At 45.7% G+C, this 26,210-nt stretch overlaps 1 protein-coding gene and 5 non-coding genes across 8 annotated transcripts; 3 read left to right on the top strand and 3 right to left on the bottom strand.

Moving 5' to 3' along the window:
• Positions 1 to 319: 319 nt before the first annotated feature.
• On the top strand, positions 320 to 391 carry TRNAA-UGC (transfer RNA alanine (anticodon UGC)). The gene has a single exon. It is a non-coding gene; the product is annotated as a tRNA-Ala (tRNA).
• Positions 392 to 859: 468 nt separating this feature from the next.
• TRNAK-CUU (transfer RNA lysine (anticodon CUU)) lies at positions 860 to 932 on the top strand. The gene has a single exon. It is a non-coding gene; the product is annotated as a tRNA-Lys (tRNA).
• Positions 933 to 8,774: 7,842 nt separating this feature from the next.
• On the bottom strand, positions 8,775 to 8,847 carry TRNAV-AAC (transfer RNA valine (anticodon AAC)). The gene has a single exon. It is a non-coding gene; the product is annotated as a tRNA-Val (tRNA).
• Positions 8,848 to 13,013: 4,166 nt separating this feature from the next.
• On the bottom strand, positions 13,014 to 13,086 carry TRNAK-CUU (transfer RNA lysine (anticodon CUU)). Its single transcript has one exon. It is a non-coding gene; the product is annotated as a tRNA-Lys (tRNA).
• A 659-nt stretch (positions 13,087 to 13,745) lies between these two features.
• Positions 13,746 to 13,818, bottom strand: TRNAV-CAC (transfer RNA valine (anticodon CAC)). The gene has a single exon. It is a non-coding gene; the product is annotated as a tRNA-Val (tRNA).
• A 954-nt stretch (positions 13,819 to 14,772) lies between these two features.
• Positions 14,773 to 25,668, top strand: TRIM41 (tripartite motif containing 41). 3 transcript variants are annotated; one of them, XM_070374192.1, is made up of 7 exons: positions 14,775 to 16,715; positions 20,498 to 20,593; positions 22,515 to 22,778; positions 23,322 to 23,344; positions 23,541 to 23,668; positions 24,078 to 24,259; positions 24,895 to 25,668. In XM_070374192.1, the coding sequence occupies exons 1-7, from the start codon at positions 15,906 to 15,908 to the stop codon at positions 24,910 to 24,912; spliced, it is 1,521 nt and encodes a 506-aa protein (XP_070230293.1). In that variant the 5' UTR covers positions 14,775 to 15,905; the 3' UTR covers positions 24,913 to 25,668. The 3 variants fall into 3 exon arrangements, 2 of the variants coding, with proteins under 2 accessions (XP_070230293.1, XP_005891161.1); XM_005891099.3 differs by having other exon boundaries at positions 14,777 to 16,715; positions 22,548 to 22,778; positions 24,078 to 25,668; XR_011464816.1 differs by lacking the exons at positions 23,322 to 23,344; positions 24,895 to 25,668 and having other exon boundaries at positions 14,773 to 16,715; positions 24,078 to 24,099.
• Positions 25,669 to 26,210: the final 542 nt, after the last annotated feature.

A 26,210-nucleotide genomic window follows, 5' to 3' on the forward strand; every position in this document is an offset into this window, starting at 1 on the left:
ACAAACGTAGCATCCTGCAGCTAATCTTACTTTGCTTCTTTCGGCTCACAATTCATTTTGGGGCCTCGTGCCGGATGACTTTCCCTTCTTTTTTCACCGCTGCCTCCAAGTGTTTATCCTGGTCCTGTGCTACCCTTGGTCGTCATCTCGGTCGAAGTCCACTCGCTTAGAGTCAGTAGAGGACCCTGGAATAGTTCCCAGCGCTGGCCGCTGGCCTTTGCAGCCTTTCGATTGTCAAAACCAGCAGATGCCTTTCGTTCGACCATGCTTTTTGCCAATAACCACCTAACAGAAATTAGAGGAAGGTTTGCGGCGGGCTGGGGATGTAGCTCAGTGGTAGAGCGCATGCTTTGCATGTATGAGGCCCCGGGTTCGATCCCCGGCATCTCCAGAACAAGCAGCAGTTTCTGTTTTGCTTTCTCTCGACCCCAGAGTTTAGAAATGCAGAACCCAAGGAAACACCCTAAATCGTGGAGTTTGCGCAGGTTGTGGGCACGGGGGCGGCCTTCACCCACTCTAGGCTCAACCCCGCGACGGTGCATTTAAACTTCAGACTGAAAATTCACGGATTAAGCTCTGCTATTGCATCAGGATGCAAACATTATCCCTCCTCAGAGCCTGTGTTTCTCAGGGATGGAAAAGGGCTAGGGTGATGGCAGAAAAGGGCGAGCAGAAAAGGGACGGAAGTGGGAAGGACGGTCAGTCAAGCATGATTGGTAGAGTTTGAATTTCTCAGGTTGCCAATAATCTTGTCTTTAGTGGCCCAATTTTGTCCCAATTAAATTCAACTTTAAACTTCAAGCTAGATACAACCGGAACCCTTCCTTCAAGTAAAAGTTAATGAAAAAGAAGTTCACGTGCCCGGCTAGCTCAGTCGGTAGAGCATGAGACTCTTAATCTCAGGGTCGTGGGTTCGAGCCCCACGTTGGGCGGCAGGTGTATTTTGCTCTTAACTACCGGAAGGTTGATAGGGAAAAATACTTCTGTTCTTGATCCATGTGTATAAGTTGATGTGGGCTTCTTGCTGTTATGCTCTTGTTCGTTGATTACTGTATCCTTTACCTACTAGCAAAGCAACATTTTAGAAATTATTTAAAGAATCCGCCATACAGTGCAGGGGACGTTAGTTGGATCCCTGGTCTGGGAGGAAGCCGCATTGCCTTGGGCAACTAAGCCCATGGGTAACAACTGTTCAGCCTGGGCTCTGGAGGCATAGCCGCAACTTCTGAAGCCTAGGTACTCTACAGCCTGAGCTCCACAAGATATACCACTGCAATGAGAAGCTTGTGCACCGCAATTAGAGAAAGCATCCGCCCAGCAAGGAAGACCCAATGCAGCCAAAAATAAATATTTTTTTAAATTGTTCAAAATGTATGTAATAAAATATACTATTTTCACTATTAAAAAATAATTATAGCTGATACACAATGTGTTAGTTTCTGCTATACAGCAGATATATATATCAGTTCAGTTCAGTTCAGTCGCTCAGTCGTGTCCGACTCTTTGCCTGTATGTATATGTATATATGTCTATATACATATAGACATATGTATGTATACGTATATACTTTGTCATATTCTTTTCCACTATGGTTTATTAGAAGATAGTGAATATAGTTTCCTGTGCTATACAGTAGGATCTTGTTCGTTTTCACTATTTTAAAGTGCACAATTCTGTGCCTCTAAACACACTTACTTGCTAGGCAACCCTCATCACCATCCATCCTCAGAACTTTTCCATATTGCCCAACTGCAATTCTACCCAATGAACATTAGCTCCCTATCTATCTTTCTCCCAGTCCCTGGCAACCACCATTCTACTCTCTGTCTCTATGCATTTGGCTATTCTTTGTTGTTGTTGTCTAGTCACTAAATCGTGTCCGACTCTTTGAGATCCCATGGGCTGTAGCCCACCAGGGATCCTCCGTCCTTGGGATTTCCCAGGCAAGAATACTGGAGTGGGTTACCATTTCCTTCTCTGGGATCTTCCAGACCCGGGGATCCAATCCACTTCTCCTGCATTGCCTGGTGAATTCTTCACTGCTGTGCCACTCTAGGAACCTCATATAAGATGAATCAAAATTATTTTTCCTTTGTGATTGGGTTATTTCACTTAGTGTGATGTCTTCAAGATTCTTCCATGTTGTAGCATGCTCCAAATTTCTTCCTTTCAAGGCTAAACAACAGAGGGTTCCCTTGTGGCTCAGACGATAAAGAATCTGCCTGCTTTGTGGGAGACCTGGGTTTGATCGCTGGGGTCCCAAAGAGTCAGACACGACTGAGCGACTAACACTTTCACTTTTCAATATTCCATTGTATGTATATATCATATTTTGTTTATCCATTTATCTCTCAGTAGACACTTCAGCTCAGTTCAGTCGCTCAGTCCTGTCTGACTCTTTGTGACCCCATGGACTGCAGCATGCCAGGCTTCCCTGTCCATCACCAACTCTCCAAGCTTGCTCAAACTTATTTCCATCAAGTCGGTGATGCCATTCAACCATTTCATCCTCTGTTGTCCCGGTCTCCTCCTGCCTTCAACCTTTCCCAGCATTGGGGTCTTTTCAAATGAATCGGGGTCTTTTCAGTCCTTTGAATCAGGTGGCCAAAGTACCGCAGTTTCAGCTTCAGCATCAGTCCACTTAGATTCCTTTCATCTTTCAGCAACTGTGAATAATGCTGCTGTGAATATGGGTTTACTTATATCTGTTCTGTTCAAGTTCCTGCTTTCACTTCTGCACATATATCTAGAAGTGGATTTGCTGATCATAAGGTATTTCTATGTTTATTTTTTTTAAATCGTCATACCATTTTCCACAGAGGCTGCATCACGAAATGAGTTTTTAAAACATCTTTTGAGTAGGTAATATACTGTACTGTTCAAAAAGTGAAACATCTATAAAAATATTCAGTGAAAAGTATCCAACTTCTATTCTCCTTTTTTAGGTAACAAGTTTGTATCCATGTACATATTCTTCCAGAATTTTTTTAATGCAAAGATATTTTTATTTTCCTCTATCTTACATAAAGATATAATTACAACTCTGTTATATTTTGATTTTCTTTCCATCTCAAGACATAGAAATTTTACTCAGTCTTTTTTGCAGCTGTCTAATATCCCACTGTAGATGAATCCTAGTTCATTCAGCAGATCACCTACTGATGGATATTTATAGTTTCCAATCTCATGCTATTTCAAGTGATGCTACATTAATAAGCATGTAGTGTAGTCATTTTGCACTTTTGAACTTACATCTGCAAGGAAAATTACCAGAAGTAAGATTCCTGGGTCAAGTAAGATTCATTATATATGAAGCTGTAATTTTACAGAAATAGACAAATTACCAGGCTAGGGCCCCTACAGGGTATTATTACTTCCCACCAGTCATGAATGAGACTGATTATTTCTCCACTGCCTTGGTGGCATCAAGCTGCTTGAAAAACAAACCTAACATGTGGCTGTCCCTATCCCCTTAATATTGCCAGGGTCCGTCATTGTCTGTCTTATAAGATAATAACCATTGCAGGGCCTACAGGATACTACCTACAGAGAAAGGGACCTTCCTTTTGCCTCTCATAGGAGCATACTTGGACAAAAGATTTTGAAGATCACATTGTCACTCTAACTTATGATTTCTAATCCAACTGTATAGGATAACACTGTTTTCTCTTTTCAGACATGTTTTTGTGGGAGCCATCGTGTTTTCTTCACTTGCAAAGCCATGACATCATTGGAAGGCCTGTTAACTTATTTTTACTTGGCAAATTTTCTCCCTTGGGCAGGAAGACTCCAGTCAGATATAGGAAATTAAATTTGTATGTGATTTTCTATAAGGTCTCGATGTCATGTAGGGCATATATAAATTATTAGATCATGCATGTAGATTGTGAAGTGATCTCGAATAACAATTATATATAATTTATATGTAAAGGGGCTTCCCTGCTGGCTGAGAGGTTAAAGCGTCTGCCTGGAATGCGGGAGACGAGGGTTTGATCCCTGGGTCAGGAAGATGCTCCTGGAGAAGGAAATGGCAACCCACTCCAGTACTCTTGCCTGGAGAATCCCATGGAGCGAGGAGCCTGGTAGGCTACAGTCCATGGGCTCGCAAAGAGTCAGACACGATTGAGCGACTTCACTTTCACTGATCAACCATCTACTTTTTTATTTAAAAATCTCATTTGAAACAGAAAATTATCTTCAGGTTTACTATATTCATGGCTAGCGGGTAAAGAACCTGCCTGCAATGCAGGAGACACAGGAGATGCAGTTTTGATCCTTGGGTCAGGAAAATCCCCTAGAGGAGGAAAGGGCAACTCACTCCAGTATTCTTGCCTGGGAAATTCCATAAACAGAGGAGCCTGGTGGGCTATACAGTTCATGGGATTGCAAAGAGTCGGACACAACTGAGCATAAACAAGTAGACGGATATTCTGACCAGTCTAAAAATATTCTAGTATCAAAAATAAAAATACTCCTGTATCTTTAACAGTTACTGGTTTCCCTTTCCTTAACTTGAGAAAATCATTCTTCTATGGTCTCTGTAGCATCAGCAAAGATGGTTCAAACATCATCAAATGCTCACCCCATTATTTCAATGCTATTTATATCACATTGGTTTAAGGGTGCAAGTCCCCCTAGAAAAAGGCATATCTCAGTCACATCATGGGGAATATGAATTTTGGGTAAGGAAGAAGACAAAATGTCAACTAGAGCAAGCTAACTCTGGAGGACTCCCTGCAAAAGGAATAATGGCCAAAAAAGATGACCCAGAATGACCTGCTCCTCTAGTCTGTGTCAGGACCAATTGGATTAAAATCACTGCCTATTTTGGGAAACCCTTTCTGCTGTCATTTGAGATGTTCAGTGTCTAAGGGCAGTGGAAGGCTTTTGAAAAAGGAAAGGAATATATACTTCTTTTGTGATTAATATTCATTGTATTATAGTTACAAATGTTAAAGTCTAGTTTTTCTCAAGGTTTTAAATTCAATTAAAAAATATTGTTGTTTTTCTTATAAAGCTAGAAAATGTTGAAACAACTGGAACAATCCCTTTCATTGGTTCTTATGTGAATTAAAGCCACCGAAAGGCATCATTCTGAACATCTAAGCCACTGATGATATTCTCTAAAACATTTTAAATGATAATTACAGACTTTATCTGAACCCTTAATTCACGACGAGGTGAGGGAGGCGCTGGTGAGGTCACACAGCTAGGACCTAGAGCTGATGTTTATTGTTTATTTGAAAATTTCTGAATGAACCTGTGTGTTCATCTTAAAAACTCCGCACTGTTAAAATTCCTACTGTGTTCATTTGCTTGGGAGTCCTCAAACACATAAAATCCTGTGTCCTCCACTCATTTTTCTACCCATCTGCAAACAAAACCAGCAGATGGTGTGGATGCAGTCATCAGAATGCGGGGCCTTGAGGGTATAGCTGTGGCTCCTTAACCTCCAAGGTTGGTTAAGGAGGTCTTGGTTTTTTCCCCCATCCTTAAATCCACCAAATTTATGCCTACTTCAGGGCCTTTGAACCTTCTGCCCCTTCTCCCAAAGTCCATTTCTCCACGATATTTCTAAGGTGGCTCTTTCTTATCTTTCTCAGCTCATTGTCACCTCTTGTGATGTATCTTTCCTGGACTATCTCTCTAATACTGTCCTCTGCCTACCACTCTGTCAGATAACCCTCACTAATTTTCTCACAGTCTGTATCACTCTCTAAGATTCCTTTTCTATCTGCTTATTTGTTTGTTGTTTTAATTGCCTGTTAGAAGGTAAACATCAGGAGGTCAAGTCTTTTTCACTGGCCTGTCTTTTTCACTGCAGTGTAAATGAATGAATGAATGAATGAAGTTTCCCTTTAATGGTGGCACACCATAGGTTTGTTGCAAGAGTGGAAAGAATCAATGTGTGCCCAGCATCTAGAACAGTTTTTAGTCCATGGTAAGGATTCAATTCACAAGGTTTGTAGCTATTAATATTATTTCCTAACACTGAAGTTTTATACAGTAACAGAATAACCAGAGGGAAAGGGAGATGATCAATAGAGTGACTATAGAAGGATATATCATGAGATCTATGAGGAATATAAAGAAATGAGCCAGTGGGGTGGGAACTGGTGAATGTAGAGATAAAACAGAAATGGTGAAAGAGAGAAAAGTGTTGAAGCTGAGTGATGAGTACTTGGGACTTCTTAATACCATTCTGTCTACTTTAAATTTCTTAATAAAAGTTTAAAAAATAAAAGCAAAAAGTAACACAATTACTTTTGAGTGAGAGATTTAGGTAAATAATTTTGTAGAGTATTGATGTTGAGTATATTTGATTGAGGTTTATTTGGGGGAAAAAAAAAAAGGTAAAGATCCAGCAAAGCTACAATTAAATAGAGCTCTTAGTGTACGTTTACATCCTTTAAAGGATTTCCCTAGGGAACCTCAGAAGTGGGGGAGCCAACCTTTGGTCCCATGCATTGTGTCCTGGTACCCATATTTGACTCTTTTATTGTTTACTAAAAAAAAAAAAAAAAACCTTTCTGAACTTGATTCTTTCAAGAATTCTTCCAAGTGAGGTCCAAAATTATTCTTTATCTAGGAAAAATTAAAGATAGGCCTGAAGTGTGAGTTTCTACCAGGAAACAGTGTGCTTTCAAATTGTCAGGGCAGTGCTGAAAGGATAAAGGGGCCAATTTTAAAGGGGCTTCCACTGACAAGCAGCAACAATTTAAGCATCAAAAAGAGGATAACTTTAGCATTAATTGAAACAAGATGAAACTAATAAAGCTCTCAAGCCATATTGACAAGTTAGCATTAAATGTAACCCAAAAGAAATATGACCCACATGAGACAACTTCCTGTGGAGCTTATTGCCCAGCCCAGCTGCCTCTTTGGTGTTAACTGTGTTGCAGTGGATTTGTTTACTGTCTCCCCAAGGAAGTCAGAGGAGACTCTAAGGTTAGCTGAGGCAGGGACCAAAATCCACCTGGTGAAGAGTGACAGGACTGAGTGATGATCCTGGCCTCCCGGAGTCTTGGGTGGGCTTGGAGGGGATACAGCAAAAGACACTCTGACAGTCCAGAGCCTGGGATGCAGGGACTGTTCTGATTTATCTCAAATCAGTCAGTAAAATATGAGGGGGGGAAAAAAAAGAAATTGAGTGAGCAGGGGAAACTCTGGGAAAATTCTTCCAAGTGGGGTCCAAAATTCTTCACTCTTCTAGGGCTCTAAGTTGTACAGCTGGGCCCTAGCCGTTTTGGTCGGGTTTACATCTGTAAACCAAGCTAACGCATATGAGTGAGTATTTTTTAAAAAGCACTGATAAAGATATGGGCATGATATTGATTTTGTGTCTGTGAAAGTTATGTGAATGCAGGTAACCTAACAAGCTTTGCCATCACGTAGCTAGTTTTGATTATGCATTATCTGCATTTAAGATGTGAAAGTGCTTTCACTGCCAGGGCCTGGGATTTGATTCCTGGCCTGGCAACTAAAATCTCTCAAGCTGCCCAGCACGGCATCCCAACCTTCCACCCCGCCCCCACCTCCGCACAACCAACACCCCGGCCCCAGCCCCGCCCCAATGCAAAAAACAAAAACAAAAACACCCTGTGAAACTTTATTTAAAAAGAATTTGATTTACCACTTAGATATTTTATCTATTTGACTTTCAAGCTTGACAGAAGTCCTAGGGAAAGAAGTAGTTGCTTTTCGCTCGTGTAAATTGTTGTACAGTCAGGTGTATGAAAGTGTAAACCCCATTTTCCATGCATAGAAGCAGGCTATACTTCTTCAGAAGTCCACACCGTGTGCCTGTCTGCAGACATCTTTCAGGCCGGGAACTCTGGCCTGGGGACTCCAAGTACCGCTGGTCTGCTTCTCTGAAGCCTTCGCTGACGTTTTGCCCTTGACCTCTGGAGCCCGTTTCCTAAACCACCCTTCGAGTCGCATAGGCACGCAGCAGATACGCAGCAAGTGAGGACGGATGAAGAAGGCGGCTGACCGAGACACCTGTGGAGAGGCTGATGTTCTTTTTACTGTTCTATTCTGCCGCTGAAGACGGATGCGTAGGTGCAGGCCGGGAGTGAAACCAGTCAGGATAGAAGAACTCAGACTCGCTCACGGTGGTGTCCCGTAAGGTGAAGGTTGTCGCGCTAATATTCGTCAGCGCTAAGCGGGAACGAGTCACCAGCACATCTCTGGCAGAACCAGGTACTTTCCCGGCTATGCTAACTTGAATTTCTCTCGGTGCCGTTTCATTCCGCATTCTCCGTCCTTTAGCTCCGTCTGCTACTTCCTCTACCCCACATTTAGTCACCTCGTGTGACGTGTCTGTGGCTCAGTGGCCTCACCTGCAGGAGAGGGAGACACCGACAACAGGACCAGTTAACGTGATTGTGATAGATGGTGAGGTTATTACTGCTCTTTCCTGTGAACTCTCTTTCCCAGTCTGACTTCCACTATATGATTCCAACGCACTTTTTGTACTTTCTACTATTTCATTTGTCTTTGAGTGGCATTCCTGCCTTCTGATCTTCTAGGATTTTAAGTTCTGTGAAGGATGGCTCTAATGACAGACCACCTTCTCTTGCGCTACAGACCTAGAGATCCGTAATATACTCGCTTGAAGTGAACTGGTAATAGATTGGAAAAGAGAGCGATAGTATAAAACTGTAAAAGCTAAGCATACTTTTACGCACACACATTCCAGGGACAGATGATAGAACTTGACAAATTGACTAGAAGAAAGTGGTTGTAGCTGGGGAAAATAGAAACATCCTTGTTGTTTCCGCCCGGTTTCGAACCGGGGACCTTTCGCGTGTTAGGCGAACGTGATAACCACTACACTACGGAAACACCTGACGGTCACCCCTTTCAAATCCCTTATAGACTATAGTCATTGTCATTGCCCGGGCCCTCCTGGAGCCCTTGGAACAATTCTACTCTAGGACATCGGTCCCCTGGTGGCCCCAGGTAGCAGTGTTTGTCAAACTTGTGGAGCACGACAGGTTGGTAGGTTATGAAATCAGTCAAGTTCAGCAATTTTTAAAAAGGCGTGAATGAAAGCAGCGAGCCTCGCCGAAGGGAAGGTAAAACGTGGATAACCCTTTTCATTATCTGTCTTCTAGGGAGACTGCTGATGCTGGGTAAGATTGCGGGCAGGAGGAGAAAGGGACGACGGAGAATGAGATGGCTGGATGGCATCACCGACTCAATGGACATGAGTTTGGGTAAACTCCGGGAGTTGGTGATGGACAGGGAGGCCTGGCATGCTGCGGTTCCTGGGGTCGCAAAGAGTCGGACACGACTGAACAACTGAACTGAACTGAGGGGGACTGCTGCCGGGTTTAAATTTTCACATAATTTGTGCTCTATTGATAGTTACACTCTAAAGGATTCAAATACAAAGTACATGAGATTTGAATATATTTTCATCAAAATATATGTTAAATACGAACAAGCAACAAGGAAATTAATTTTACATATGCTTTCAGAATAACTATTTCTTAGAAATAATATAAAATTATTAAGAATAAAGGGGAGATTGAAACATATCAAGTTTTAAGTCGATGTTACTTAAATAAAGCTGAAATTTTTATTAAATTTTGAAAATGTAGTGAAATCTCTTAAGTACCTTATAAAAATAAAATTCATCAATCCTAGCATTCGATGCCCAGAATTGGGATGAAATTTAATGTATATTATATGTAGTTTACACATATGCAAATTTAAGAGCAGTATGGATGGTTTAAAGTACTGCAAAGTGTTTTTCTGCCACCAGCGCTGGTTGCCAAAGACCAAGGTAACCAGGAATTGGAAAAGAGGCTAGGTTGTACTGAGTGGGGATTCTTAATGTGTGAGTAGAGATTCTGTGACAGGGAAGCCCCTCTCCCCCAGAGCACTGGGCAGGAGACTCTCTTGTCAGAGTCTAGTTCAAGGTTAGCAAGGAGACTGCAAGTGGCTGAATTCATGCACGCGTTACAATTTTCCCTTCCTAAACCATAATTTGACTCTACCCATTTGTCCTTCCTTTTTTTGCACATCTCCACTCCCTTGGCTTCAGTGGGAGTTTTGCTGCTGGGTTTCCATCTAATCGGACTCTTCCACGTACTTGAGGCCATGTCCCTGAGGGTCAAATCTCAGCTCACACTTGACCCACTCTCCTTCCCTGCATCTGTGACTCCAGCTGTGACTGCTCTCCCCAAGCTTCAGAACTTCCTGCCTTGGACATGTCCTTTTAGACATCTCCCAACCTGTCCAAGACTGAACTGACTAAACCTCTCTCCTCCCTTCCCTAACAGCCCCAATCTTTAGTATCTGATCTTGATTATTAACCCATATAAAACAGAAATCCAGGAGACCCCTTTCCTACCCTGAGTACAAACCATACATCCAGCTCCTTTGCCGCTTCTCCGTCTGGCTGCTGCCTTGACCCTGGCGCAAGCCCCTTCCTGTCTGGACTGTGGTTGTGTCCTTCCAGCCCCTCTCCCTGAGGAAGTCTCACTTCCCTCACACCTTCAGCTCTTCATTCCTGAAAGGCTCCAAAATGTACATCAGAGTCTTTCTGCCTCTTCGGCCTTTAAAGAGCAAAGATCCTACCATGCATTAGCCTGATTTCTGAACTGCTGAATGCCAAGAGCCTCATAGGTTACTTACTAGCAGAGGGATCGGAGAAGACAATGGCACCCCACTCCAGTACTCTTGCCCGGAAAATCCCATGGATGGAGGAGCCTGGTGGGCTACAACCCGTGGAGTTGCTAAGAGTCGGACACAACTGAACGACTTCACTTTCACTTTTCACTTTCATGCATTGGACAAGGAAATGGCAACCCACTCCAGTGTTCTTGCCTTGAGAATCCCAGCGACAGGGGAGCCTGGTGGGCTGCTGTCTATGGGGTCGCACAGAGTCCGACACAACTGAAACGACTTAGCAGCAGCAGCAGCAGCAGCAGCAGCAGCAGCAGCAGCAGAGGGATTCCAAACAAGACCTGACCTGAGGGGCTTCTGTGGAATGGGTGGAGAGGAGAGAAAAGCAGAAATTGTAGCAAAAAGCTGGGGAGGGTGTGGCCTTGGCTTGTTGGGAGACAGGGAAGAGAAATGTGTACATTTGGACATTCTCTTAATGAAAAAGTCAGAATCTTTTAATAATGTTTTCCAGTCCCAGTAAAGGCGGTAAAAACAAAAACAAAAACAAAAACACAAAAACCCTAAAGCAACTTTGCAGATGAATTTGCAAGCCTTTTGCAACACGAAATGCCAAAGTCCAAACTATTTCAACACTGGCTTGTTTAGACCCGTCTATTCCAAGAAAAGATGGTAATAACAGTAACTCCCCAGGGATCTGTGAGTTATGACTGTACTAGGAACTCTACCTGTTTTACCAGCTCTGCCCAATTCCTGTCTTGCACTGTCTTCAGAGGGTGTCATGCTAAACTCTCCCTAACTCTTCCTTTCCATACACTTCTGAGACTGAAGGTGATAACTATCCTTCACTTAGCGAGTTTAATAAACCAGCTTTATATAATCAGCCGACTTCTGTTGTGGTCTGGAATGTATGTGGGGAGACTTCTACAGATGGAAAATAGAAAATGAGATGAATTTACTGGACCGAGGAACAATAAATGGAAAAGAATGAATTCATGTGAAGTTAAGGAAGAAGCTGGTGACAAGACCTGCTGAAGATGTTCATGTTAGGGTCTTTTTAAAAAAGGGCATTTTAGCTGGAGAGGATGTGAAGAAAAGGGAACACTCTTACATTGTTGGTGGGAATATAAACTAGTACAGCCACTATGGAGAACAGTGTGGAGATGCCTTAAAAAACAGGAAACAGAACTGCCATATGACCCAGCAATCCCACTGCTGGGCATACACAATGAGGAAACCATTGAAAGAGATTGAAAGAGACATGTGTACCCCAATGTTCATCAAAGCACTGTTTACAACAGCTAGGACATGGATGCAACCTAGATGTCCGTTGGCAGACAAATAAGGAAGTTGTGGTACATATACACAATGGAATATTACTCAACTATTAAAAAGAATGGATTTGAGTCAGTTCTAATGAGGTGGATGAAACTGGAGCCTATTATACAGATTGAGATAAGTCAGAAAGAAAAGCACCAATACAGTATATTAATGCATATGTATGGAATTTAGAAAGATGGTAACAATGACCTTATGTGCAAGACAGCAAAAGAGACACAGATATAAAGAACAGACTTTTGGACTCCCTCGGAGAAGCCAAGGGTGGGATGACTTGAGAGACTACCACTGAAACATGTATATCACCATATGTGAAATAGATGACCAGTCCAAGTTTGATGCATGAAACAGGGCACTAAAAGACATTGCACTGGGACCACCCAGACGGACGGGATGGGGAGGGATGTGGGAGGGGGGATCCGGTGACTGATTCATGTCAATGTATGGCAAAAACTACAATATTGTAAAGTAATTAGCCTCTAATTAAAATAAATTAATAAAGAAAACAAAAAATAATTTTTTAAAGAACTGTAAAGACCTGTCATAAGCATATCCTCCAACGCTGACCAAATGCCTTTTCCCAGAATAATGTGTTTGATAGGTCATCAGTCTTAGAACTCTATAAATAAAATGTATCATGATTTTAAGATTTAAAAAGGGGGGGTTATTTTAACATTCCTTTACGTGTGGGGGGAATGTGGAGACTAGGATGTGTAGGGCAACATTTCACAAAAGATCGACTCAGTATCAAGCTTAAAGAGAATATATTGAATGTGAGGGCTTCAGACTTCGAAATAGGGCCGTGGCTTTAAGAGCCCGGAATACTAACCTCAAAATCACCTCGTAAAGTGGTCGCTAATCAGGGTGCCCTGTCGCCCGGTACTCAACCTTCACTGTCCCCTTAGAGCTTGGTGCACTCCATCTGTTCTGTAGCCCAGCTTCTGGGCATCATCAGCGGGAAGATGGATCCCAGAAGGGTCTCGGACTGCTGCCCTTACACTGAGATCTCTTTTATTGTCTCATTTTCCAAAATCAATCATCGCCCAACGTGGGGCTCGAACCCACGACCCTGAGATTAAGAGTCTCATGCTCTACCGACTGAGCTAGCCGGGCTACAAGTAGACAGACCCCTTCTATCCCAGGAGACCAAAATCCACAAGCAAGGATGCAGCTCACTACTGCTGCTAAGTCGCTTCAGTCGTGTCCGACTCTGTGCGACCTTGTAGACGGCAGTCCACTAGGCTCCCCTGTCCCTAGGCTTCTCCAGGCAAGAACACTGGAGTGGGTTGCCATTTCCTTCTCCAATGCGTGAAAGTGAAAAGTGAAAGTGAAGTCGCTCAGTCGTGTCTGACTCTTAGCGACCCCATGGACTGCAGGCTACCAGGCTCCTCCATCCATGGGATTTTCCAGGCAAGAGTACTGGAGTGGGGGACCATTGCCTTCTCCGGCAGCTCACTACTAAACAACTACAAAAGTACTATGGAGCTCCTACTGTGCGCCTGGCGAAGGCATCTGAAATCTACACCCTCTCAACGTGGGACAGCTGGCCATGCAGGCTTCCGAGGGGAAGAGCAAGGAGATTAGCTAAGGTGCCAGAACCGAATTTCCACTGGAGCACTTAGGTAGAGTATTGCCTGCTACAGTGCCGCTTCACTGCCTGTCTCCGAGAAACAGAAATACAGGTAAACATAGTCACACACACACGTTTTTGATGTGACGGTCTTCAATCCAGGACGCGAGAGAGGTAATGACTAGAATTGAAAAGTAAAACATGTTTCCGCCCGGTTTCGAACCGGGGACCTTTCGCGTGTGAGGCGAACGTGATAACCACTACACTACGGAAACGCCCACAACAACTCTCTCGCTGATTAGTCCCTGAATCTACACATGGCCCCTACTGGTCAAGATGATACAAGAGTCCAAAGGGACATGGGGCTCCGTTTAGGGGCCGTCTGAATCACGTTCAGGTCTGGTGGTCCCATTTATCTGCCACAGTAGCGCTTGCAGCTCCTGGCACGGCCTAGTACATAGTTTATGCACGAAGATTCGTAGTTTTGGCGCGTTCCGACCACCATTTTATAAAGCACATGTCCTTTTGTGGAGTTTCCACAAGAGGCGTGAAGCGCCTCGCGATCAGGGTCAATTCTGCGTGCCCAGTTCTGGCATCGCGCAGCGCCCGACACTCACTAGGGAGTCCCGTAAGTTTCCCTGCTGTTTAAAAAAATTTTTTTTAATTAAGCAAGATCATGTTTTTTAAAAACATCAAGTATTATTTCTATCGCACAAATAATCCATTTGGCTGAGATGCTCCAGGTACCACAGTAGCATCTTTACTGATACCGTTCTACATCCTAGCTAGGATTCTCTCAAGTAAAACCCAATGCCGCAAACCCAGTTTGAGCCCCTGCTCTTACACTGGGACTCCACGAAGACAGACCTCGAAGTATTCTGGGCGTGCAGCACGCGTGGTGCACAGCTCAGAAAGAGTTGAAAGACTCAATAGCACTTTGGGGGTGGGAAACAAAATTATTATTTTTTTCTTTAAGGCAATAAATTGACTTGGTTCAAGTTCAAAAGATACAGAACAACATTTACAGAAAAGTGTCCTAGATAAACTAGTATTCATCCAGAGATAGACAACGATGATAATGATGGATAGCTAAACCTTGTATCTCACTTACTATGTGCTAGGCAATATTATAATAGTTTTGCACGACAGTAATTTAACTAAACCCTCTGAGAACTACCTTTATGAATTAGTACAGGACTATAAAGCTATTACATACATTTAACATCCTATCCCCCTCCCTTCTTTACAATTATACTCTACACATTGTTTAGCACCTTGTTTTTTTCATTTCATTTGTACATTTTGGGGAGGATTCCCTTTTCTACATCTGAAGTGTTCCACTGTGTGAATGTGCATGTCATGATTTGCTACGGTTCCTTTACTGATGGCAGTTAAGAAAGTTCATCCAAACGAAGCGACAGTGACCGATGGTAGTTTCTACAGTGTTTGGAAATGCCAACTACAGCGGGGAGTATGGGAAGGGTCTCCGGTCCCACCTCCACCGTACTTCTACAGACCCCGCCCCCTAGTCAGTCTCGGACCGACTCTCGGAGTCTTCAAACAACAAAGTCCTTCGCCTAGACGGGCCGGAAGTACTTCAGGGTTCTCACCGACACCCGCCCTTCCCATTTCCGGCATCGGCCTTGGGGAGTTCCTGCTGCAGTTCTCCGTGTCCGGTCGGTAGGATGGCGCCGGGCCGATACGGTCATAGCAACGAGAGTAGACGGGTGCCAAGCCCTTCCAAGGTCCCCCGAAATTTATCCCCAGTGGCGGGCGATGGGGGAGGCCGGGCTTTCAGTTTCGTCTGCGTTCCCCACTCCCTCGCATTACAGAGTCGTACGCCTCCGTCCTTCTAGGCCTCCCTCCCTGTTCCTGAGTGCCTGCTAGAGCGTCGCCTCACCGTTTCCTGTCATCTGGGGACCCGGGGCGGGGAAGCGGGGGGAGAAAGGGGCGTAGCGTGACCTAGGAAGGAGCTCGCGATCTTGGATGGTTAGCAGCACCGGAAGTGTTAGGGGAAGCCGGAAGTGAGGGGGCGGAGCCAGGAAGTGAGGAGGGGCGGGGGTTTATGAGGAGGCCAAGGGAGCGTTGGGGCAGATTTGCACTCAGGGCCACCTGAGGGACTTGCCGGTATAGCTCAACTCTGTCCCCTCCCCTTTCAGGGACTCAGTTGTGGTTTGGGAGTAGGGAACTCTGTGTGCAGGGGTGTGTTGTCGGGAGGACATTTCTTTGGCTGCGCTTGAGGCGAGGTGTGGAGGGGCAGGGCTGGGGGTGGGGCTGGGTCGTCAGGGAGTCTGAGAGGGAAGACCCCCCCCCGCCCCCTACCACCCACCACCCGTCTATACTGGCTGACTGGACACTTAAGATGGCTGCCGTTGCCATGGCACCCAACCCTGTGCAGACCCTTCAGGAGGAGGCGGTGTGCGCTATCTGCCTCGATTACTTCACGGACCCCGTGTCCATCGGCTGCGGGCACAACTTCTGCCGAGTGTGTGTAACCCAGTTGTGGGGAGGGGAGGATGAAGAGGATAGAGAAGAGTTAGACCGGGAGGAAGAGGAGGAGGATGCAGAGGAGGAAGAAGTGGAGGCTGTGGGGGCCGGTGGGGGTTGGGACACCCCCATGCGCGATGAAGACTATGAGGGCGACATGGAGGAGGAGGTCGAGGAGGAAGAAGAGGGTGTGTTCTGGACCAGTGGCATGGGCGGATCCAACTGGGACAACATGGACTACGTGTGGGAGGAGGAGGAGGAGGAGGAAGACCTGGACTACTACTTGGGGGACATGGAGGAGGACCTGAGGGGAGAGGAGGAGGAGGACGAGGAGGAAGTGCTGGAGGAGGACGAGGAAGAGGAGCTAGATCCCGTCACCCCACTGCCCCCGCCTCCAACTCCTCGGAGGTGCTTCACCTGCCCTCAGTGCCGCAAGAGCTTTCCGAGGCGGAGCTTCCGGCCCAACCTGCAGCTGGCCAACATGGTCCAGGTGATTCGGCAGATGCACCCAACCGCTGGTCGGGGGAGCCGTGGGAACGAGCAGGGCATTTGTCCCAAACACCAAGAAGCCCTGAAGCTCTTCTGCGAGGTGGATGAAGAGGCCATCTGTGTGGTATGTCGAGAATCCAGGAACCACAAACAGCACAGCGTGGTGCCATTGGAGGAGGTGGTGCAGGAGTACAAGGTGAGAGTAGAAGATGGGAGTTTAGTTGGGGTGGAGAAGAAGTAAGAGGAACTGGGGAAAGGAGATGGTGTCTTTCCCGTTCAGAGAGCCTCGTGTACTGTTGAGCTGATTGTCCTTACCTAAGCACTTACTGGCACCAGGATGATTAGAATGAGAAGGATCCTGGACACAAAGTAGACACAGTGAAGAAGACCAGGGAAGACTGGCTTCCTCAAACGAAATCTGGTGATGTCATATCACTGGACTTTGTCTTTTGGGGAAAAGCCACTGCTGTTTTGCACTTCCACTGTCCCTAAGTTATAGAAATGCAAGTGACAAGCCCTTAGGGCTTTACCACCAGTCTTATTTAACTGTGAATGACTCTTACAACTCTATCCTTGATTAAAACCTCTAGAAATGGAAAGAACTTGCTCAGTCACAAAGTCCTGGCCGTCTCTTTGCGACCCCATAGACTGTAGCCTGCCAGGCTCCTGTGTCCATGGAATTTTCCAGGCAAGAATACTGGAGTGGGTTGCCATTTGCTTCTCTAGGAAAGAGCTTGGGCCTCAAATAATAAAGTGCTCTGAGGAACAGAAGTGTATATTGACTAACTACTAGTATTAGACTCATATGCTCTGCTCTTGTTCTAATGGGTTCCCCACCCACTCCAAGATATGGCTTTGTTTTCCCCTTGAGGAATTTTGTTGGATCTGAATCATTCTGGTGTACTGGCCAGGACTTCTTACCTTTCCTGGGTATTTAGAAAAGAGGGATAGGCTTTTAAGTCAGAAGATCTGGCCCTTAGTCTCTGAATGTCTTTGAACTTTAATTTCTGCAGGATTAAAAGTTAATATTTACTCTACACTTACTATGTACCCCTGCACTGTACTAAGCACTTTTTCATGGACTGTCTCATTTAAAATCGAAAACAACCCCGTGTGTTTGCTGCGGTTTGTATTCCCGTTTTACAGATTGGGAAACGGAAGGGAAACAGAACCAGAGAGATGTAAGTAATATACACACAGGGCCACACAGTTACTAGTAACTACACCCCCCACCCCACCCCGCCTTTCCTGGCCTATACTGTTTATAACATCACCACTATTAGGTGTCTGTTGTTTGATTTTTCTGACATGTGACTTTTCTTCTCGAAGTTTAATTCTAATTTAGTTAGTATCTTTTTGGACACAGGTAAAGGAGATTTGTGTGTGAGATAGCTGGTAGAAATAACATTTACCGAAGGGCCAGATGGTTTGTAGAAGTGGAACCAGGAGGAGAGGGTAGCTTCTTCTGTGTAGTCTGCACAGAGCTTTTCTGTTTCATGGCTTGTGTTTTCATAATCTTCTCCTGATTTGTACAGTAACTTCATTTGGGTTTTATTATCATTACCCCAGTTTTAGAGTAAGATGTCTAGAGCTTCTCAGCTGGAAGTGGTATGTACAGTTAAGACAAACCTACACACCTTATGACAAGTAACTGTTCCTCCCACAGAGTGATTGTCAAACCTGGCTGATTGTTCCAGTTATTAGTGGAGGTTTTCAGAAGTAGAGTGGGCCCTACCATCATTGATTCTGAACCACTGACAGGGAGGGTTATCTTTAGGAAGCCCAGGCTACTATGGAAATCACTGCACTGGTACTACCACCTGCCTTTTGGGCCCTACATTAGGGGACATTGTGAGCTCCTTTTGTCCTTCCCTTTTGTATCCTCTTGGCTTCTAGTTACCTGTACCCATCAGTGTGTAGTCACTTTGTTAACTGGATCCCAGGGTGGCATATCCATGGGGCATTCCATCCCTTCTCCACCCTCTCCTTGCAGAACTCTTCTGAAGAGCTTCTGAAACTGGATTTTAATTTGTGTTAGCCGTAGCTGTTGAATGCCAGCCCAGTAGAGCTCTGCAATTTGAAAAGGCCACTAAACACCAAGTCTGACATTAACTGATCAGTAAATATAAATACATAAGTTTTATTGACTAATTTGAGTCTCTTCTAAATTACAGGGTATTTTACAGGCAGGTAGTTTCTTTTCAGATACATACACTAACTAGCACTAGCTTAGCACAGTGTTGTTTTGTAGAAATATTTCTTTATTGAATAGGTAATAATGCACAAGTGATATAAAGCTTCAAAAAGTTAAAGGTTCTTGAAAATTTCTCTTAAATGGTACTCTATTTGGATTCGTGTATGAATTTTTTGTCCATAATTTAGGAAGAATATTAAATGAGAAATATAAGCATAAATGTTGAATTAATAGAGTTGAAATTATTGACCCTACTGGAAAAAAGTAGAAAATAATAGCAAAAGGCAAATTTTTGTGTTGTTTATGCTATTTTTATGTTATGGATTGTAATTTTATTACGATTTTTTTTTTCAACTCTTTAACCTTGCAATGACTACCTTTTGTGCTCTGGGTCAGGAACCTCTTTAGATCAAGGGTCATTATCAGATTGTCATTGGAAGCTTAGGCCTGGGTAGGGAATTGTAGATAACATTTAGTACTGATCTTTTGCTCTGTGCCAGACATTGTGCTAAGCATCGTGTCCACAAGGTAGATTCTGTTATTCCTTTTTAAGATGAGGTAACTTGAAGCATGGTCACCTGCCTGCATTCAGGTTCAGATCAGAGTCTAGGCTTGAGCTCTTCTAGGCTGTATCACCCCCCAAGGAAAAGGAGGCTGAAAGGCAGAAGTAGTAGAAGGCACAAAAAAGGAAAGGGCACAAAAACCAGGCTTATCCATTCTGGTCTTTAAAGCACAAGATTCTGTTACAAACGATTAGAACACAGAGCTCAAGTGCATTTTCGTTGCACAAGTTAAAACTGTAGGAGGAGAGTGTATTTGTTTTCCATTTAGCAAGTAATTGAGTGGGAGAGAAGCATAGAAATTAAAATAAGTGGGGTCCGTGCTCCCATGAGCCTGTGTGTCCTAGGGACAGAACACATGTAAGTGATTACAGTGCAGGGAAGTATTGTAAAGGTGTATTCATGTTCCTTGGGATCACAGAGGAAGTTGGGGGTGGGAAGCATCAGGGGCATGGACAGGTAGCTGGGTTTTAAAGGAAGAATGCCTTGGGCTAAGTGTAGAAGGCAGTCCCAGACAGAGGGAGTAGCATGGATAAAAGTATGGAATTACGCTCAGGAAAAGACTAGAAGTTTTATGACTAAAACTAAAGATTCTGTGTTTAGGAGGTATAGGAGGGGAGGCTAGAAATGAAGGTGCAATGAGAGCCTCATATATTGCAAGTCATGGAGAACTGTTGAAAGATTTTTAGCATAGGCATAAAATCATCAGAAAAGTATTTAGAGTTGAAAATTATGAGGAAGATTGCTCATGAGGAGGAAGGGACCATATGTAAGAGCATTCATATGGAAAGACTTTGTGCATTGAGGGGCTCAAGCCATGTTCACTCCCAGCTCTTGAGTGTGGTGCTGTGTAGTCATCAGGATCCTAACTTTATTTATTATTTTGACCAGGCCGAGTGGCATGCAGGATCTTATTTCCCTGACCGGGGACTGAACCTGTGCCCTGTGCAGTGGAAGCGCAGAGTCTTAACTGCTGGACTGCCAAGGAAGTCCCAGAATCTTAACTTGCAGACTTTGTACATGAGTTCAGGAGGAGGGTTGAAAGCCTTTGTCATCATCTGAAGAGAAGAAAGGGGAGGAAGGGAATTTGATGCTCATTTAATACCTGTAATGGGTATCAGGCTTTGAGCCCAACCCACTGCAGGGAGAATGGGGGATATGGCCTTTGAGGGCAGGTGCTTCTCCTATCCAAGACCTCTAACTTTCCTTTCTCCATTTCTTTAGGCCAAACTGCAGGGGCATGTGGAACCACTGAGGAAGCACCTGGAGGCTGTGCAGAAGATGAAGGCCAAGGAGGAGAGGCGGGTGACAGAGTTGAAGGTGAGTGAATGTCCTTGACAGGGCTGACTGGTTCTGTGGTTAAACCAGAGCAGGAAAGATGGGCTCTCACAGGTGGTGACTGGATCCTCTGAAGAAGGACAGCCAAGCCCTGGGAGAGAAGTAGACACCTTGGGTGTCTGTGAGGAGAGGTGTCTTAGCAGCTCAAAGAAAGAGTTAGTTGCTCAGTTATGTCCGATTCTGTGATCCCATGAAGTGTAGCCCAACAGACTCCTCTGTCCATGGAATTCTCCAGGCAAGACTACTGCAGTAGGTTGCCATTCCCTTCTCCAGGGGATCTTCATGACCCAGGGGTTTAAACCAGGTCTCCTGCATTGCAGGCAGATTCTTTACCATCTGAGCCACCAGGGAAGCCTTAGCAAATCAAGAGGCATGTTTATTCCTAGGTTCCAAAATGGAATGAAATAGGTTTAGCTTGGAGAGGGCTGGTCCCTGGCTCAAGGTTGCAGAGCATGTTTACCATCCCAGACACTTAACCCTAGACCTGCTGCCCCATACTATCACTCCAGATAGCACAGAGGACAGAAGAGGGCAATGCAAAATTCACATATCAGCTGTCAGAGAAGCTCCAGGCTCCAAGACAGATGTCAGGTGGTGGGCAAGGCATAAGTGAGAGGAACATGAGTGGAGGAATGTCAGCATTGCAGAGACCTATTATCTTCTAGTCTGGTGTTTTTCAGCCTTTTTTCATTATTGCTTACCCCTCCCCATGGAGTATTTTTAAATATTTTCCCCCTAATTCCAGCCCTTTACTCCTGCCTCTTTTTGTAAAGCTGGCAGGCACTGGAATGACCTGGCAATGAGCTTTGGACACCAAGCCAGGGCATCCCTCCTATCTGACATCTTTACCCATCTCTCTAGTGCCTGCCATCCTGGCAGGATGGCTGAGCCTTGCCACTTTCCAGGACCCATGCTCATTCATTGCCACCTATACATTAGGGACTTTGTTGCTGGGCACCTAGTAGGAATCTTGAGTCTGGGAGTCAGGGAGTTTCTTGTTTCTAGCCTGCTGCCCAAATTGAGATTTTTGGGCTCCTGGGGTGCAGCGGTGTCAGGAACTGAGTTTCACTGGGATAGAGAGTGAAACTATTTTCTTCACACACTTGACCAGCCAGGACTTCCCTCCACACTCTGGTCTTTTAACTCTTTTTACATACCCTTAAGAATATCTCATATCACCAGCTTATATCTGGGTGAAAAGTGTGCTGATCATCCAGGGTTGCCCGGCCGAGGCAAATGGGGTGGCAATGGGTAGAGGTCTTCTCTCTTTATATATTATTGTTATCTACATAATATTTTTTATTTTGCCTCATGGCCCATAAAGTGTAAAATCTTATCTGACCCTTTATGGAAAATTTACTGACATCTAACCCAGAAGGATTGGGTGACTTTCCCATGGTCATTAGTGGAATAGCCAGGACCCTGATTTTGTATCTTGATTCCTGAATTTTTTATTTCAAAAACTTCTCACCAAGCACCTACTCGGTAGTCGGCACTGTTCCAGGGTCTGAGGACCCTGTGGTAACAGAGCTTACAGAGCAGTGGGGAAAGAGGATTTTAAAAGATACTCCAGTGTAAATATAACCTTTCAAATTGAGGCATATGCCACGAGGAGATATTTATATAAGTAACCCTGATTTAGATCTGGAAGAGAGATAAGACATTTCTCAGGAATATTTAAGCTTAGACTTGAAGAAAGAGTCAAGTAGCCAAGGTGGAGATAAGCATTGCAGGCAGTGGTTGGTGGGTTTGGGACCATTGTGCCAGGAGCATGCTAAAGCCTGCTAAAGCCAGAAGATGGGGAAGGGGTCAGGGGCTCTTTTCCATTCAGAATGTAGGGCTCCTTTGCCTTGGATTGAGGGGCAGCAGTTACCAAATTGGAGGTTTGTTTCTGTGTGTTGAGGTGGTATCCACCATCCCCTTTGCATCATCCCAGAGCCAGATGAAGTCAGAGCTGGCAGCTGTGGCCTCAGAATTTGGGCGGCTGACACGGTTTCTGGCCGAAGAGCAGGCAGGGCTAGAGCGGCGCCTCCGAGAGATGCACGAAGCTCAGCTGGGGCGTGCAGGAGCAGCGGCCAGCCGCCTCTCAGAGCAGGCTGCTCAGCTGAGCCGCCTGCTGGCTGAGGCCCAGGAGCGAAGCCAGCAAGGGGGCCTGCGGCTACTCCAGGTAAGCAATGGCCCCTTCCTTGTCCACCCCCGCCTCCCCCGCCGCCCCAGCCCTGTGTCTGCTGTAAAAGGTGGTGCTTACCAAACACCTGTCCAGAGCTACCTCTCTTCTCATTGGGAGGAACCCACAGTGATTTAACCCGAATTTTTGAGGCTGGAGACAGATTGATTGATACTGAATGTGGTGTGTGATAATTGTACCTAATGAAAAGAATGAAGATTCAGTTTGTAAAAGGATTTTAAGAGTTTGGAAAAGAATTTTTGACATTAACATCTTGAAAAATAGGACCAAGTCATATTGTGAAAATTCTTTTACTGGGGCTGTAAATTCTGTTGGGCTCACAGCAGGATGGGTTAAATTAGGCATAATGAGTCATATGGGTGATTGAAATGGATGCATGCTTATTGAAGGCCTTGTATGTGCTTTCTCACTGTCCAAGTTCAAGTTCTTTCTCTGGCTGGAATCAGATGGGGAGAAGGGAACCATCCCTGTGCAGCTGACTCTCTGTTTCTTTCTCCCTCTCCCTCTTTTTGTTATTCCCAGGACATCAAGGAGACTTTCAATAGGTGTGTTCTCACCCTTTATCCTTTGTGACCCAATGGCATCTGGTTCCCCATCCCTGCATCTCTCGGATATCCCGCTCCTCTCCTTCCTTCCCCAGGACCTGAGTTTCTGCCTCCTGGACCCTCTCCTTCCCCTCAGCTTCTGCTCTTTCCTCTGGGAATATCATGGTCCCACCCCCTGCCCGGTCCCCTTCTCCAGGTGTGAAGAGGTACAGCTGCAGCCCCCAGAGGTCTGGTCCCCTGACCCGTGTCAACCCCATAGCCATGACTTCCTGACAGACGCCATCGTGAGGAAAATGAGCCGGATGTTCTGTCAGGCTGCCCGAGGTAGGGAGGTCACCTGTTCGACCTTCCTTTGCCTTTCCCTTCACAGACCTGAGATTGGGTTCTGAGGGGAAGTTGGGCCCTGGGGGAATGGGTGCTGAAATTGGAGCAGGATAAAGGCAGGCCAATTGGGGCTTCAAGCCGAGAGCAGCTTTTGTTCTAGCCCAGGTGGGTGATGGGGAGTAAAAGCCAGGACCAGAGGGAAAACCTGTCTGGTGTCCTGAAAACAGAGTGGGGAAAAGAAGTGGAGTCCCTAGGAACTTGAGCCCAGACTCTGTCGGGGCAGGGAGCTGAAGTCAGTTGGATGGTGGGGAGGGCGAGAGGTGAAGGGGAAAGCAGGAAAGGCCAAACTTTGGAGTTAGCCACCAACAGTCATTCCAGCCCTGGCGTATTTGTCCTCCCTCCTCCCAAGTGGACCTGACGCTGGACCCTGACACGGCTCACCCGGCTCTGATGCTGTCTCCCGACCGCCGGGCGGTCCGCCTGGCAGAGAGGCGGCAGGAGGTTGCTGACCATTCCAAGCGCTTCTCGGCCGACTGCTGCGTGCTGGGGGCCCAGGGCTTCCGCTCTGGCCGGCACTACTGGGAGGTAGAGGTGGGTGGGCGTCGGGGTTGGGCGGTGGGTGCTGCCCGTGAATCAACCCATCATAAGGAGAAGGTGGGCTCTGGGGGGTCCTCTGTGGGCAGTGGGGATGCCAGCTCCTCTCGCCATCACCACCGCCGCCGCCGCCTCCACCTGCCCCAGCAGCCCCTGCTCCAGCGGGAAGTGTGGTGTGTGGGCACCAATGGCAAACGCTACCAGGCACAAAGCTCAACGGAGCAGACACTGCTGAGCCCAAGTGAGAAACCACGGCGGTTTGGCGTGTACCTGGACTATGAGGCTGGGCGCCTGGGCTTCTACAATGCAGAGACTCTGGCTCATGTGCACACCTTTTCGGCTGCCTTCTTGGGCGAGCGTGTCTTCCCTTTCTTCCGGGTGCTCTCCAAGGGCACCCGCATCAAGCTCTGCCCTTGATCAGCCTGCCACCCGCATGGGCCCCTCTGGTTAGCACTAGGGGGGCGGGTGGTGGTGGAAGGTGGCCCATAAGTTTGGGGGCTAAAATGCTCCCGTTCCTGCGTTGCTTCATGCTCCTCCTCTGACCCCAGGCCCCTGCTTCTATTTCTAGGAGTCTAATAAACTCTCCTAGCCTCCAGCTCAGCTTTCTCTCACCTACTGGGTCTGTTCAACAGGTCTGCATGGGTCCCTGATGACAACAGCTGCCTGGTGTTCCCTTCCTGTCTGCCCAGGGATCTGAGTTTTTGAGTAGGGGATAAAGGGAGGTTGTAATCTCATTACTAAACTTCCCTTTCCCCATTTCCTGTTCAACTTTCATGTCAGTTCTGAGGCTGGAGGATTTGGGCAAGACTCATGACAGCCCTCATTCCATTTTCTGATGCAAATTTTAGCTAAGGGATTTGGAAGCTTTTTTGGGGGAGGCAGGCTGGGAAAAGGGTAGAGCTGGATAATCAACAGTCTACTCTCTGGGGGAAGTAGGAAGGATTCTAATTTTCCTTCCATCCCCAATTTCTACCTCCATAGACTGGCCAGAATTTAGCTTCAGTGAGATCTGGAATGGTCGACATGATGGAAACTACATACATCATCCAATTATTTCTTCCCCCTTCCTTTTTCAGCACTAATCTAGGAGCAAGGCTCCTCCCCCACCCCAATCCCTCAGGTCTTTTCACCACCAGGCTCCTTTCATTTTCTGTAAAATCCCCTTGTCAGTTTCCAGCCTCTTTTCATGTGCTTATTTCCCTCCATTTGGTGAGCCCTGGAGGGGAGCCTTGGGACGGATTTGAATCCCTAGGAGAGCCTTGGGCAGAATCTATTTTTCTAGTAACCCTTTGCCTTCTGTCACTGATCAGCTTTTGTCCTCTGCTTTGATGGCTGAGGTCAATTTTATGCTCCTGGGAGAAAGGAAGATGGGTTGTGTTGTGAAAATAAAAACTATTTGCTGCTTTTGTGGAGTCCATTCCTTTAGAAGAGTAAGGTGTTGCTAGTGGTAAACAATCTGCCTGCCAATGCAAAAGAAGCAAGAGATGTGGGTTCAGTCCCTGGGTGGGGAAGATCCCCTGGAGAAGAAAATGACAACCCAGCGACAGAGGAGCCTGGGGGGCTATAGTCCATAGGGGTTGGAAACCAGAGTTGGACATGACTTGAGTGTGCATACACACACAAAGGAGATGCCACAGAATGGAGGAGTGCTTAATTAGATCTTCTTTGTTTCAACAGAGCAAGGTATAAATCCTACCACCCTCCATCTGGGTCCTCTGCCTAGCTTGTTATTGGCAGGCTCCTCAGGTCTACTTCAAGATCATCTGCCACTTCTTTTCTACCACTGCTTAAGACTTTGGTTTTCCTAATAATCTCCATACTGTGGCCCTCATGCCCAAGACTCAGGCACACTACATCTCCAATCTTTTAATGTATTGTATCTAGTTGGAAGTCAAAGAAGTCTCGTTGCCATTATGAGTTGGACGGTATATATACAGGAGACCTCTAT

Source organism: Bos mutus, chromosome 7, assembly GCF_027580195.1.
Source record: "Bos mutus isolate GX-2022 chromosome 7, NWIPB_WYAK_1.1, whole genome shotgun sequence".
Lineage (NCBI taxonomy): Eukaryota > Metazoa > Chordata > Mammalia > Artiodactyla > Bovidae > Bos > Bos mutus.